Source organism: Pleurodeles waltl, chromosome 8 (genome assembly GCF_031143425.1).
Source record: "Pleurodeles waltl isolate 20211129_DDA chromosome 8, aPleWal1.hap1.20221129, whole genome shotgun sequence".
Lineage (NCBI taxonomy): Eukaryota > Metazoa > Chordata > Amphibia > Caudata > Salamandridae > Pleurodeles > Pleurodeles waltl.
The window spans coordinates 314,303,517-314,320,061 of NC_090447.1; the positions used below are offsets into that span (position 1 = coordinate 314,303,517).

Sequence of the window (16,545 nt, forward strand, 5' to 3'; positions counted from 1 at the left end):
TGATTACAGAGCTACTTATGTGGGTGGCACAACCAGTGCTGCAGGCCCACTAGTAGCATTTGATTTACAGGCCCTGGGCACCTCTAGTGCACTTTACTAGGGACTTACTAGTAAATCAAATATGCCAATCATGGATAAATCAATTACATACAACTTTTGTATAGGAGCACTTGCACTTTAGCACTGGTTAGCAGTGGTAAAGTGCCCAGAGTAACAAAAACAGAGTCCAGCACACATCAACAACCTGGGAAACAGAGGCAAAACATTACGGGAGACCACGCCATGGATGAAAAGTCTAACAGACTCGCATTGTGAAGTTAGAAGGAAATTCTGGGTATAAAAAAAACAGCTGGGATCCAAAGAAGCCCTCTGTCCAGATTGTGGAAAGCCCCCAATCTATCCCCAGGTAAACAGTTGGACTACTGGGAGCTATAGGGAGGGTGTTAGGCCTAATGCCTTGGTGGGCTGCCTTCAACCCATATTTTTTTGGTAAAAAAATATAAAATCCCTGGTGTCTGGAGGGCTTTCTGCCCCCTCCGCCTGAGGGGACACATTGAGTTACACCCTAAATGAGTCCCCCAGGTCGGCACACGGTCTAATAAGGCTATTAGTGGCTGGGGTAAGGCTTGGTGCCTTTGTAGACCACCACCATCCCTTATGATTTTTGTAAAAATAAAAATAAAAAAAATAATAAATAATAATAATTCCTACAGTACAGCTTTTGGACACCACCAGGGTGGCAGACTAGGTGGTAAACTCCCATCAGCCCCCCCCCAGGTGGAAAAAAAACTAGTGAGCCTTTCATTAGTGGGGCTAAGGCCTGATGCCTGGATGGGCCACCTCTACCTCATATTTTTTTTTCCGTAAAAACAAAAAATGAAAAATCCTTGGTGTTTACTGGGCTTTCTGCCCCGTTGGTAGGTAGATTTAGGATAAGCCTCGCAATCTTCCCCTCGGGAAGGGGTGAAACTACTCTTCCCCCGCCTCCCGATATGGCCAAAAAACTGAATACACCTTTTTTTGGATGAGGAGCACTTGCCCAATTTTGGAGAGGAGTGGCAAGCCATCTATCTTCAGTGTCTAGTGCATGCATCCCTGCTTAAGGATCACCTTCCTGTGGCGATCCGATTCAGGAACCCACTAGGGAGAGGTACCATTAGAAAGGGGAGATTCTCACCCTTCCAACAATACCTCTGTCATCGACATCGGTGCTCGGAGGACTGAGATATACCCTGAGAAGCAATAGAAGTCAGAATAAAATTAGGAGAATGCCATGCTTCACTTTCTCTCTGAAGATGTCAGCACACTGTTCATCACTGCTTTAAAAAAAAAAAAAAAAAAAAAATACACCCTGGGTTGCTGGAGTGGCTCTACCCAATAGCCAGGTGTGAAAAAGAAAAAACGGAATGCCTCCGGTACCAGCAACCTTCCGGAATGCCTCTGGTAACAGCAACCTTTCCTGTGTGCTTGGACATGACCTCCACGTCAACAGCGCCTGGTGGGTTGCACCGTGGACATGGAAGTAATGTCTATTGCACCCAAGTGGTTAATGCTACAAATGCTTTCAGGAACTCTCCATCGGTGTCATAAGACACTGATGGGGGTTCCCAGAAAGTAACCTAACCATACCAGTCATCAGTGGTCACAAGGAGTTCAGATGGAGTGACTTGCAAAGTGACCAAATGAATGTGCCCACAATCACATAACAAGATTCAGGGACAGCTGAACTGGTTTGGGCTTGGAAATGCTCACTGAACAGTGGTCTCAGATGCAATGATAAGGAAAACATGCAAAGCTGGCCATAAGGTACCAACCGAATGAAAGAGGTCTGTAGTACCGGAAGTTTCTTAAAACACTAGACAGTCACAGTCTCAGTGGAGAATTTGGCCACTGTCTAACAGATGCTGTTACCTTCTTTGGAGGATTTTGTCAGGAAAGAATCTAGAATCATCTTTATGACTTGGATCCTTTTTGACTGTACCAAGGAGGTCTTGGAGTAGCTAGCCAAGAACACTTATCGTAGGGTTCACAGGGTCAGGCAACGAGCTAACCATCTCCGTATGGATAGCAGTGGAAATTCTAGTAATGGAGCAAAGCTAACAATTGTAGGAAAGTACCATCTTGCCTGGCATGTTACCCCCATTTTTCACTGTATATATGTTGTTTTAGTTGTATGTGTCACTGGGACCCTGTTCACCAGGGCCCCAGTGCTCATAAGTGTGCCTGAATGTGTTACCTGTGTAGTGACTAACTGTCTCACTGAGGCTCTGCTAATCAGAACCTCAGTGGTTATGCTCTCTCATTTCTTTCCAAATTGTCACTAACAGGCTAGTGACTATTTTTACCAATTTACATTGGCTTACTGGAACACCCTTATAATTCCCTAGTATATGGTACTGAGGTACCCAGGGTATTGGGGTTCCAGGAGATCCCTATGGGCTGCAGCATTTCTTTTGCCACCCATAGGGAGCTCTGACAATTCTTACACAGGCCTGCCACTGCAGCCTGAGTGAAATAACGTCCACGTTATTTCACAGCCATTTTACACTGCACTTAAGTAACTTATAAGTCACCTATATGTCTAACCTTTACCTGGTAAAGGTTAGGTGCAAAGTTACTTAGTGTGAGGGCACCCTGGCACTAGCCAAGGTGCCCCCACATTGTTCAGGGCCAATTCCCCGGACTTTGTGAGTGCGGGGACACCATTACACGCGTGCACTACATATAGGTCACTACCTATATGTAGCTTCACAATGGTAACTCCGAATATGGCCATGTAACATGTCTATGATCATGGAATTGCCCCCTCTATGCCATCCTGGCATAGTTGGCAAAATCCCATGATCCCAGTGGTCTGTAGCACAGACCCTGGTACTGCCAAACTGCCCTTCCTGGGGTTTCACTGCAGCTGCTGCTGCTGCCAACCCCTCAGACAGGCATCTGCCCTCCTGGGGTCCAGCCAGGCCTGGCCCAGGATGGCAGAACAAAGGACTTCCTCTGAGAGATGGAAAATGGTGTGAAGGCAGGGGAGGAGTAGCCTCCCCCAGCCTCTGGAAATGCTTTCTTGGGCACAGATGTGCCCAATTCTGCATAAGCCAGTCTACACCGGTTCAGGGGACCCCTTAGCCCTGCCCTGGCGCGAAACTGGACAAAGGAAAGGGGAGTGACCACTCCCCTGACCTGCACCTCCCCTGGGAGGTGTCCAGAGCTCCTCCAGTGTGCTCCAGACCTCTGCCATCTTGGAAACAGAGGTGCTGCTGGCACACTGGACTGCTCTGAGTGGCCAGTGCCACCAGGTGACGTCAGAGACTCCTTCTGATAGGCTCCTTCAGGTGTTGCTAGCCTATCCTCTCTCCTAGGTAGCCAAACCCTCTTTTCTGGCTATTTAGGGTCTCTGTCTCTGGGGAAACTTTAGATAACGAATGCAAGAGCTCAGCCGAGTTCCTCTGCATCTCTCTCTTCACCTTCTACCAAGGAATCGACTGCTGACCGCGCTGGAAGCCTGCAAAACTGCAACATAGTAGCAAAGACGACTACTGCAACTCTGTAACGCTGATCCTGCCGCCTTCTCGACTGTTTTCCTGGTGGTGCATGCTGTGGGGGTAGTCTGCCTCCTCTCTGCACTAGAAGCTCCGAAGAAATCTCCTGTGGGTCGACGGAATCTTCCCCCTGCAACCGCAGGCACCAAAAAGCTGCATTACCGGTCCCTTGGGTCCCCTCTCAGCACGACGAGCGAGGTCCCTCGAATCCAGCAACTCTTCAGTCCAAGTTTGGTGGAGGTAAGTCCTTGCCTCACCTCGCTAGACTGCATTGCTGGGAACCGCGACTTTTGCAGCTACTCCGGCCTCCGTGCACTTCCGGCGGAAATCCTTTGTGCACAGTCCAGCCTGGGTCCACGGCACTCTAACCTGCATTGCACGACCTCCTAACTTGTTCTCCGGCGACGTGGGACTCCTTTGTGTAACTTCGGGTGAGCACCGTTTCACGCATCCTCGTAGTGCCTGTTTCTGGCACTTCTCCGGGTGCTACCTGCTGCTAAGAGGGCTCCTTGTCTTGCTCGACGTCCCCTCTACCTCCTGGTCCAATTTGCGACCTCCTGGTCCCTCCTGGGCCACAGCAGCATCCAAAAACGCTAACCGCACGAATTGCAGCTAGCACTTCTGCACGACTCTACAAGGCGAGAGGGATCCGTCCTCCAAAGGGGAAGTCTCTAGCCCTTTGCGTTCCTGCAGAAACCGCAGCTTCTTCTGTCCAGTGGAAGCTTCTTTGCACCCGCAGCTGGCATTTCCTGGGCATCTGCCCATCTCCGACTTGCTTGTGACTTTTGGACTTGGTCCCCTTGTTCCACAGGTACCCCAGATTGGAAATCCAGTGTTGTTGCATTGTTGGTTTGTGTCTTTCCTGCATTATTCCTCTAACACGACTTCTTTGCCCTTAGGGGAACTTTAGTGCACTTTGCACTCACTTTTCAGGGTCTTGGGGAGGGTTATTTTTCTAACTCTCACTATTTTCTAATAGTCCCAGCGACCCTCTACAAGGTCACATAGGTTTGGGGTCCATTCGTGGTTCGCATTCCACTTTTGGAGTATATGGTTTGTGTTGCCCCTATCCCTATGTGTCCCCATTGCATCCTATTGGAACTATACATTGTTTGCACTGTTTTCTAAGACTATACTGCATATTTTTGCTATTGTGTATATATATCTTGTGTATATTTCCTATCCTCTCACTGAGGGTACACTCTAAGATACTTTGGCATATTGTCATAAAAATAAAGTACCTTTGCATTTTTAGTATAATTGTGTATTGTGTTTTCTTATGATATTGTGCATATGACACTAAGTGGTACTGTAGTAGCTTCACACGTCTCCTAGTTCAGCCTAAGCTGCTCTGCTAAGCTACCATTATCTATCAGCCTAAGCTGCTAGACACCCTATACACTAATAAGGGATAACTGGGCCTGGTGCAAGGTGCAAGTACCCCTTGGTACTCACTACAAGCCAGTCCAGCCTCCTACAACAATGATCCAACAATCCTTGTAAAGGCATGGGGAGTAACACTAAGATGAAATGGTGTAATCCTCCCCCTGTAGGGTTGTTTCCCTCCTATAAAAGTGAGTTACTCCTTGAGTTTCTCTTGTACAGGTACATGGGAGTATGCATCCTGGAAGATCCACTGAGCAAAGCCATCTGTTTATTTGGACAAGTGTCAGGGTCTGAGACAAAGTTAAACTTCTGCAGAGAAGCTTATGTAGACCCTAGAAGACCAAACTGGTGTTAAGTGCTCCACATGTATTCTTAGAATGAAATAATTAGAGTGGCATTCTATCTCCTTTTCTGGAGATTCATCGATCTGAAGAAAATGTCTATCTCTTGGAGCACAGAGATGATCAGCACTAAAGACTATCTGAGATCTCGGAGTCGAGTGGTGATGTTTTGGGAAAGCCTTCCCTATCCATGAGAATGTAGTGGTCTTCATGAGATGGTGCCAAAGAGGCTAGCTCATCTCTAGGGAAATCACCTGGCCTTAATCATATATGTGAGGTCAAGGAAGCGGTCCTTTCCACCCCTCTGAAACATATCTTCTTCAACTGATGGTTCATGCGGAAGAAGGGGCTCCAGTAAGGGAGGTGATCTCAGCAGTAGCTAAATGGCACTCAGTGATTTGGCCAGGAGCTTGCACTCATGTGCTGCTGGAAACAATTACCAGGTGAGAGACTAAACACAATCTTTCCAAAGAAGGGGAAGTTGATCACTTAGAAGACTTAAGCCAAACTGGAGTTCATGGTACCCGTGACAGTACTGATGAGGTCCCAGACAGCAGCAGTTTTTGTTCCACAGCTTTCTTGTACAGGATGAGCATGAACCTGTAGACTACGTTAGTTTAGTTTGGAAGCAAGACAGGGTACCGGTCAATATCATGCCATAGATAAAGCCTGTAGCTATAAAGGATGGTGGGGGTCTGGTTCTGATGAGGTCCCATACACCAGCTGTTTTTGGTATACAGGTTTCTTGTCCAGGATGAGCATGAACTTTTAATCTACCTAAGCATGTTTGGAAACAGCGAAGGATATCTGTCATAAATCATGGCAAAGACATAACCTGCAGGTATCAAGGATGGTGGTGGTCTGCCTCCTTGCCCACATCGGAAAAAAATGTCTTGCACTTCAGCTATGCCTGAAGTATCCATTGAGACCACAGACTTAGATAGGGATTCATGTGGACAAAGACTGGAGTTACATTTTGAGTCAGTAGGCTTGGAAAAGACAAATATTTTTCTTTCTCCTATATAGAACACACAGCAACCTAAAAAACAGCACAGGGCTAAAGAGTGTTAGAAGAACACAACAGGATAGCTTGTCTAAAAATTAATGTTTTTCTAATCCCTGCAAAAACCTAAGTTGTTTTCAGTCTCAGGGCAGGCTTTCCCACATTTTAGCATACAGGAATCAAAAGGCTTGTCCATTATTATGTTGTTTCTTAATGCAGGACAGGCACAGAGAAAGGCCACTGAAGTACATGTGAAATGCACTCTCTGCTCCACAGACAGCCAATTTTCTAAGACTCAAAAATATGGTTAATCTTTTGGAGTCTCTCCTTGTTCCCTAGGCACAGCTCTGGGTCTGCTGTCAGATTCAGAGTACAGGCAGACAGCCCCACATGCAGGCTGTTACAGACGTTCTTGATTCAACTGTGGGATGAAGGCATGTTTTAAAAAAATACTTACCACAGCCTTGACCTGTGCAGCTCAAGTAGCTTTTAGGTTTATATTAGCTCCAGCAATTTCACCTTTGCAGCGAAGCTTGGTGAGGTGGTTGTTCACTATCAGTAGTTGCTCATTTTTGCTGGCAATTAATGTTATGTAGTTGTGGCTTATCTGCTAATAGATGCTAACTAGGCAATTCTCAAACCTGGTAGCAGGAGCTGGGTGCATGTCCATCTAGTTTTATCATTGGCATAAGACTGTGCTCTATACCCAAACAGTCTTACTAAGGCATATAGCAGATATCATGACATTTCCATCTTGTTTGGCCTGTATGGAGGGAATGATATAGGCTGGAAATGGTTAGCTCAAAAAGCATTACACCATTCTAGCACTATCTCTATTATACCAAACTCCTCCAACCTCAAAGGTAGGACACAAGGGTTCCATAGATCGCCCAGCCACATTCCCCTACCCATAATCCCGCTACTTAACACACTGTGGCCAAAGCGTTGATTCGGTCCATGGCCATATAAGAGTCTTGTTCTCTGGGTGAGGAGTGGCAAACAATCATTCAATAAACCCAGATGTCTAAAATTTTGCTGCGATGTACATATATTTGTTGAAGAGCTGGAGTAAATCTCCTCAAAGGATTCACTTTCCTCTTATCTGTATAGTCTCATAACATATGGTGAATGTTTCAACTCTAGTAGACTAAATCAATGGGTATCATCTGAACATGTACTACCATCTGTCTTAATCATGACAATATCAATTAACTAAATGATGCTTGGAATAAGTCCAGCAATACTCTGTAACAAATATCAGGAGGGCTGCCAATGACTGACACAAAAAAGAAAGAATTAACAACACTTCAGAAGGGAAACCTCACACGGTTTGCACAGAGTCAGTTGGAATAGCACCCTAGAAAGCCACCAAACCAGGGCGCAGTGTACATTTGCCTTTTTGTTAGCCTTCTTGTTGGATTCTACTCAACCAGAACACCATGTCTTACTTTTCATTACAGCCTAGGAAGTGATGACCTTTCTGGAGCACAGCTGGTTTTACTCCCATTTGTATTAAACGTTCGCTGTGACTTTTTTATGAGGTGCACATGTTTTAGCCATTTAATAATTCAAAATAATTGTTATAGATACTAGTACAATTAATCTGAAAACTAGAATTAAAGTAACCTGAGAGAAAATGCAGTAGGAATGCATGTTAATGTTTGATAATGCTTCAAATTATTCTTTAGGTTCTTTGCATGTCTTGCATTGAATACACGAAAACGTTTAACATAAATTGTTTAATGTAATGCACACAAACAAGAAAGGTACCTCACCACTCATCTGTGAAGTCCAGTTTAATTGTGCTTGTCGTAGTCCCTTCTGTACTGTAGTGCAAACTGATAACTGGCTCGCCTGTTACCGCAGCTTGACTTAAACTTTCATTACTTGTTTCTACAAATACAGAAAAGACATTTTTTTAAAAGAAATATGTGGAATTAATCATTTTGAAACATTTATTTTATAAGCAAGCAAGCATTACATTATAATTAATCATCCACATTACTATTATTCTTAAGCATTGTGTGATTTGTTTCAAACACCACAAACAGCATATATATATATATATATATATATATATATATATATATATATATATATATACACACACACACACGTACCTTGTTAGTATGCACAGTACGAATTGTTTCATTTCTAAGTGTGATGTGAATGCGATCAGAAGTAATAGTGTCTTTTGGCAAGATTACTCCGAAGTGGGAGTTGATGATTTTCTTTTAGGGGAGGAGGTGTGAGTAAACTTAGCTTTAATTATTAAAGCTAGAAGAATTGTTATTTTTTCAGTCTATGGTAAATGGAAAGGAATTTCACAGTTAAACAGCATCTTTATGGATACACATCAGCTTCCTTCGCACTGAAAGGGAATAAACAGCAGGCAGTATCCTGCAGCATTCCATGTTTTGAGCTGTCTGCCCAACAGTTTTTTTTAGGTCTCGCCTAGGCAGCGCATACACTGTCTCGTTCGAGACACGCTGTATCTACTCTGTCAGCTTTGAGCATGCCCATTTCTTTCCATTGGTTCCTTTTCATAACATTCATAAATTGGTACTTTTCCTAGGTGATTTTGTTTTATTTGTCCCTCCCATAGAGACAAGACTTGTCGCCGTCCCCTTATCAGCATTTATGTTGGATGTGGTACACTATTTTTTCTTTTTCGTTGTTTAGCTTTCCAGAATTCTCCTGTTTAGTTTTTTCCTCGGCTTGCAAAAAATTTGATGTTTGCTGTCTTTTGTCTTTCATCTTAGTTTTTGTTGTTTTCACTAAAAAAATGTGATGTTTTCCCATCTTTTATGGTTTAGCTTTGGTGCTGTCACTTAATTTCCCTGTGCACCCGTCCACCCTTCCCACAAAACACGGGTGCCACCACCCGTAACCCTCTGAGATTGCTGCCTGGCCGTCCCAACTCCACCTCCGCATCAATGCTTGTCCCTTCCCTCTTTCCCCTCTCCCATCGCTGCTTGTTTTGGAGGGTGTAGTCTCCTAAAAAGTGAGGGCTACAAACAAAACGTGCAGGAGTGATTTGTATCCACCCGCAGCAAATTTTGAAGCGTAATCAGCCGCTGCATGCCACACGGCTACATTTCGAATTACGAGCGCTCCACTCCCTACGTCACCAGCGTGTCACTGCCTGCAGTCTCCCTTTGTTTCTTTAGCAGCTGTCCAATCCCCGCGGTTTCTTATCCTGTGCCGCTCAGCTTACCACCACGATTGTAGATCAGACAGTTTTTCGCCTAACACTAAGGCACCACTCATCAGGCCTACCATGGTCTATGTCGCTACACGTGCAATGAGTGTCTTCACTTGCTGCCACAGTGCTTTTCGCATTACGAGCGCTCCACTCCCTACGTCACCAGCGTGTCACTGCCTGCAGTCTCCCTTTGTTTCTTTAGCAGCTGTCCAATCCCCATTCCCGCGGTTTCTTATCCAGTGCCGCTGTCGTAAAGTCTGCCTTTTGTGCGCACGGCTCAGCTTACCACCACGATTGTAGATCAGACAGTTTTTCGCCTAACACTAAGGCACCACTCATCAGGCCTACCATGGTCTATGTCGCTACACATGCAATGAGTGTCTTCACTTGCTGCCACAGTGCTTGGGGTGTTAGGAATTTGGCTTTTGTGGGCAAGGCTATTTCCCTACGTCCCTCTTCTATTTTCAGCACTTCCAGATATATAAGTTCAAACTACCAGTTGTACAAAAAAACACTTTAAATACGTACTTCTCAATCCAGTGCTATAATGTGCGTATTAGCACCAAAGCACCTTGAATAAAGAAATACACTTTTTAGAATTTTAACAAGACATTATCATATTGAAGCGTAATCAGCCCCTGCATGCCACACGGCTACATTTCGCATTACGAGCGCTCCACTCACTACGTCACCAGCGTGTCACTGCCTGCAGTCTCCCTTTGTTTCTTTAGCAGCTGTCCAATCCCCCCGGTTTCTTATCCTGTGCTGCTCAGCTTACCACCACGATTGTAGATCAGACAGTTTTTCGCCTAACACTAAGGCACCACTCATCAGGCCTACCATGGTCTATGTCGCTACACGTGCAATGAGTGTCTTCACTTGCTGCCACAGTGCTTTTCGCATTACGAGCGCTCCACTCCCTATGTCACCAGCGTGTCACTGCCTGCAGTCTCCCTTTGTTTCTTTAGCAGCTGTCCAATCCCCATTCCCGCGGTTTCTTATCCAGTGCCGCTGTCGTAAAGTCTGCCTTTTGTGCGCACGGCTCAGCTTACCACCACGATTGTAGATCAGACAGTTTTTCGCCTAACACTAAGGCACCACTCATCAGGCCTACCATGGTCTATGTCGCTACACATGCAATGAGGGTCTTCACATGCTGCCACAGTGCTTGGGGTGTTAGGAATTTGGCTTTTGTGGGCAAGGCTATTTCCCTACGTCCCTCTTCTATTTTCAGCACTTCCAGATATATAAGTTCAAACTACCAGTTGTACAAAAAAACACTTTAAATACGTACTTCTCAATCCAGTGCTATAATGTGCGTATTAGCACCAAAGCACCTTGAATAAAGAAATACACTTTTTAGAATTTTAACAAGACATTATCATATTTTCATTAAATAGCACAGAAGCCCATCCTTGGTGTGTGTGGCCGTTCACCAGTGGCACATAAAGTAACAGATGTTGCAGCACCCAGGATAATGTGCTGCATGGACAAATAATTATAAGGTCCGAAAGGCGAGACCTATTGGCTATGCTAATACTTGTTCTAAATGGCTGCCATTCAAAATGGTGCTAACAAATGCTTTTCGTGGACAGGTTGGAATCCTGGACTAACAGCTGTAAAAATGTGGAAAATTATAGGTGTCAGGGCCCAGGTTATACCACTGCAGCCACACCCACAGTGCTGCTGCCATGCAAGAGTGCCAGAGTTACCTACTAAGCCATCACACCTACACAAGTATGACACAGTGGACTACTGCAAGCAAGCCCAACCTGGAGGGGTGGCCTGGTAGTGCTACCTTTTAATTTTTTTAGATACATTACATTAGTAATCACGCGCGCTCTGCTCAAAAATAAACTGAGCGTGCCACCATGTGGTGCAATCCCATAAACAAGGGCCAGTGTTTAAAAATAAATGCTGGCGCTGAGCACTGACAAACACCTGAATATTATAAACACTGCCTACCAGACTAATGAACCAACATTCTCATCAAAGCATGTAGATGATTCTGAGGTTGTCAGTCACCCAACAGTGACAGAGACTGATGGTTGATACAATCCAAGTGTTAGAAAAGAAGGAAATGGCATTTCCATCTTACTGAAGCTGATTCTGTTTCCATCTGGTAACAACCAGGTAAATTAAAGAATGCAGAAATGTTGCTGCAATTTTCAACATTAAAGATATAGTTATGGAAGTATGTGAGAACGCCAATATCTTTGTTTCTTTCTGGTCTGGCACTGAATTGCTACAGAACATTGTCTCTAAGTGTTCATCTGCAAGACTGGACGACATCTGTTTACCACATTGAGCAAATTCCACTTCACCATTTTTTTTAACTTATTGAGGGTGGCTTGCACCCTGGAGACATACAATCTTTGTTGCAGGGCAACAGCAGCTGTGCAGCTATGTTTAAGTCCATAAGTACACAGCAAAATACTTTGGTAACATTTTACGAATCTGCATAAAATCTTTGCAAAAATATGCATGTAAATAAAGTTAATGCTGCAAATTCAGATTGAGCAGTTGGTGGAAAAGCTATAAGGGTGTTTTATTTCCCAATCAAATTTCCATGGAAATATCTGTTACAGAGGAAGTTCAATGAACTTGTCATTATGAAAGAACTTGCAACACTAGAACATCTTTGCTTGCTTTGATACAAATCCTTTTCAAAGTTCACAAAAAAATAAAAAATAAAATGTTTGGCAATATCATGGCAAGTCCTCTTGCTCGAGGTAAAGAGCAGAGTTAATCAGGAGCTAGGAAGAGTGGGAAAGAGACCAGGCAAAGGACATTTGTATCAAATGTACCTTGTGGAAGCACATTACAGCTGTTTTTTGGAAGGTTCACGGGTCAGTGAAGACCTGGGCTATGACTGAACAAAAAAAGAACTATCAATTTTGTGTCATCTGGTTACACAGTCAAAACAATGGAAGCCAGATAAGTCTCCTTTCACAACACTGCCACTACTAATTACAATACTTGAACCCCACTTAATAGTTAACATAGATAAAAGATAATATTTGGTTGGTGTTTACGTGAATTCCTATTGATACCAGGGTAGTTCCCCTCTGTCCCAGAGAATAGTAAGCATGAACACACAGAATGCAAACTAAGAAAATTTCTGAGAATAGTGAGTCTAGTCTTGCATAATTATTGTAGCACAACTAAAAGTAGCCAGAGGACACAGGCTATGATGGTTCCAAGAGGAATTCTTGTGTGAAGTGCTTTTTACTTTAGTCAGTTATTTTTGTAAATCGTTCATATGTTGTGCATCAATAAAGAAAAAAGCAGGTCTGACTGCCACCTCATGGTTTTACCCCTTGGGCGTGCAGACTGGGGCTTTTTCAAGGTATAAGCAAAGATCGTCCTGATTTAGGAAAACAATGGTGGTAATTCTGCCTGTATTTATAAGGATGATGTAGAAACATATTTAGAAGGACAAAGTAAAAACAGGAGTTGTGCCAGGTCACTTTGATTAGGTGATGGATCCTGTGGTTGGGCCAATGTCAAGTAACGCAGAAACAGATAAATTCTCTCAGTAAAAAAAGAGTAGCGTTAGAGTAGGACAGCATGCAGTCAGGCCATCACCAAATTGAAGGAAGCAAAGGAGATCTGGATAACATTACCCTGCTCTAACGTTACACGTCCTCACTAAGGGACCTTAGCTGTTTCTGTTTTCCGAGACGTTGGCCCACTGCATTTAGTGCATTTTGTTTAAATTAGTTTGTTTAATGAATTTAATTCTTTTTTACTTTTATACAAATGTTTAAAGGTTAATTTAAATTTTTAAAATATGTTTTAGTACCTTTACAATGATAAAATAATTATACATAATTCTATATATTTTACAAACATTAACATAAATCATATACATATATTTTAATGTTGAAATAATTCAATTATTTTAAAATTTGTTTCTGTGGGGTGTTATTTCATTTCCCTGCCGCCACAGTTTTCTATAAGAGTGTGTCGCAGTAGCAGTGAGTGATCATGTTTGGTGCTTGACTTACTCCAAGGATAGATTGGAGTACACTTACGAGCTTTTTCATACCTCTTGTGCTGTAGTAACTTTAGAATCTTATTTCATAAATAGCAATGGTCTTGCTCTTCTGTGGGTGTGTGGTTGTATTAGCTTGTCCCTCCATAAAGCCCTTCCAATTTGGAGTAACTATTCCCCATTTCCAGCCACTCCTTCCCATATGTATTACTTAAACATCCTACTTGTACACAAAAACGATAGAAGAGGGAGGTTTCCACCAGTAGGTTTGTAAATACTGTCTTGCAGTTCTACTGTAGTTCTACTTTACAAACTACAAAATGAAGTTTGTAAATAGGGTCCATTGTGTTTAAGAATATTGTGTAGCACAGATGCATTAGGAGACCAGCTTACCACATCACTAAGAAACTGAGTGGTAGTATTATACAAATACAAATGTATTATTACTGTGCGGGCCCTGCAATGGACCCAGGGCTGGGAAGTTCACAGTAAGCAGGGAGGTGACTTTCATATTTCTAGAGAAGCTCAATGAAGCACACCCAATTCCTGTAGCATATCAGCTCCCAACCAAGCTGATCTCTGCTTTGAAGCAATTCTCTCTGAAATCAAACACTGCACACCACATATTACCTTTAGAAGTGAATAAGGTGGTAAAATAAATATTAGTTCTACGTCCATATCCATAAAATCCGTATTGGGCAGTTAATATTTTTCCTTTCAGTGTATTCCCTTTGTCTGGATATTACATTATTTTTATCTTACGACATTTCAGAATGGCGTATGATCCTTCAAAAAATCCACACATCACCTCTGGCAGGGTTAAGACTTGAGGACCCCTAAAGTACTAAATGGAGAGACAAGGATACCTTAAAAAGTTTTAATGAATGTGTGGCCATGACCGGCAGGCTCTTTATAATGCAACATTGGATGTAGCACTTAAAAGACAGCCTCCACCGCATAAGAGACCCCACCACAATTAATTAAAAACTCCTGTATTACAACCACCCTATATCTCTCACATAAACAAATTAGTGTGGTTATTGTGTTTATGTAGCATTTGCTACTGTGCATTTTTCTTATTTTATCATAAACATTGACAATTGTGAGAGGCAGAGAGCATAAGCTGCCTCAAGCTGGAATTCTAAAAATGCAAACCTTTCCTTGTTATTCAACTAACACTGCCACTCAATCCTACAGCTTATCAAACGGCCTGCCATTACTTGTGATCACAGATTCTGAAACGCTTTACAATTTCATCCGCTCAATAGATTATTAAAATACACTGCAACTGTTTGCCTTTCTCATTTTGCCTAGACTATTTCTCCCTCCACCGCACACATACTTTTCTATTACAATCTGAATGATTTATTGTGAAACACTCTAATGCACACGGCTATGCCATTACTTGATAAATGTACGTATATTAGACCAAACAATATATATGTCCCATGTATTAGCAGCAGAATTAATTAATGCATATAGGCCTGGATTACCACCAAATTTCACATTAAGCCTTTCAGGGCCTTTACAGTGCTATATGCAAAGATGTGCAGTTTTGGTTGTTTGTTTGTTCAAAATCAAAATCAAAATCACTTTCTGATGTAAGTATGAGATTTATATACTCATAATACTTGATCATAAAAGTATGATATCTTCTAATTAACTATTAGGATGTAGATTTCCTCCCTACAAGGGTCATACATTTAGTATATTACTGATGCTTATTCGACAATACTCACTCTTGCCTTATGGACCTTAAAGATTGTTTTATTGTCTTCATGAGGTGAGGGAAAGAATAAACATCACCTTTATATAGTAAAGAAGGGGGCGTGACTTCAGCGGCCAAGTTGGCGAATGCTCTCTGAAGGAGCTCCACACTGAAACCAACCACCTGGTTGAATCCCCCTGGTAGCCATCGGTCCCCCAGACATTTAGGGGTGGGGGGTGACCGCCTGGACAGTCGTGGTCTGATATTGGAGGCATGGGAAGGCCAGGCGCCTAGAGAGTGCCACATGTCCTGGGGTCTTGGCCGCTGCATGCATGGTGGGCCGGGGCCTGGAGCCAGCCCAGTGCCTGAGTTCATCCGCAACTAGATGAGCAGAGTGGGTGTGACTCTCCTGCGGCGGCCAGACCAGAAGCACACCTGTGGCCAACTCTGATAGAGGAGATGCGGACCGGAGGCTGCTTTGCGGGCCTGTTTTCTCTCTGTGAGCGGCCTGTGCCCCCATGAAACCTGACATGGCGGACCTTTTGCAGATCGCCCTAAGTGGCGAGGACAGGTGAGAAAGACCGGGGAAAGGGGGACTGGACTTCCTGGGATTGCCTGACTGGAGCCACACATTGTTGGAGCTTTGGCCCCGGGCCAGTCCCGAGGAGAGGCACTGATCTGCGCCCTCCACACTTCCATACTGACAGCTGAAGGTGGCTGCGAGGACAATTGCTCTGGGCGAGCAAGCAACAATTTTGAGGGCAAAAGCTTGCGGGTTGGGGGGGGAGACAGGGGCTCAGACATTGGTGGCTGAGGCTGCTGGGCCCCCAAGAGAGTTAGTGCAAGGCATAAAATGACACAGCACACAAACTAAGGGCTCTGGAAAACTACTGGGGACAGTTTTTTTCAGCAATATCCCAACCCTTGATTCCAGCAGATGGGCCTGTTGCAGAAGGTGACTGATGGAATGGGCGATGACCAGGACTCATTGCCTCTTCTGGGCACAGATGAGGCTGGAGGCTTGGCTGAAAGGTTATAAAAAGAGATCCTTCCAGGGAACCATGCTCTAAGTAGAACGCATCAAAGGTCTTGGACTATCTGCTGCCACTGGAGGTGGTATGCGTGCCATACCACATACTGGACTGCCCATGGTGCACAGCGCTACGTCGACTCAGAACCCTTGCAAGTAGGCCCCTGGCAGCTGATGTGCCCTCCTTTTTTCCAGCCCAATACTAGAATCCTGGCAAGCACCTGGGCATTTACCTGGTTAGTTTTTTGCTCCTTGGGACTCACAGGCTGGCCCGCGAGCCCTTGACTGGACACTGCAACGGACTGCAGACTGCTTTAACTGTAGTGCTGCTCATGG

The 16,545-nt window shown here is 43.9% G+C and overlaps 1 protein-coding gene across 6 annotated transcripts in view; it reads right to left on the reverse strand.

The window, feature by feature from the left end:
* Positions 1-16,545, reverse strand: part of DCAF6 (DDB1 and CUL4 associated factor 6) — a 622,202-nt gene that overhangs the window by 234,064 nt on the left and 371,593 nt on the right. For all 6 annotated transcript variants that reach the window (XM_069204156.1, XM_069204153.1, XM_069204157.1 and 3 more), the window contains one exon: positions 8,045-8,162. In XM_069204156.1, coding sequence (XP_069060257.1) covers positions 8,045-8,162 — 118 coding nt within the window. The remainder of the gene's footprint in view (positions 1-8,044; positions 8,163-16,545) is intronic.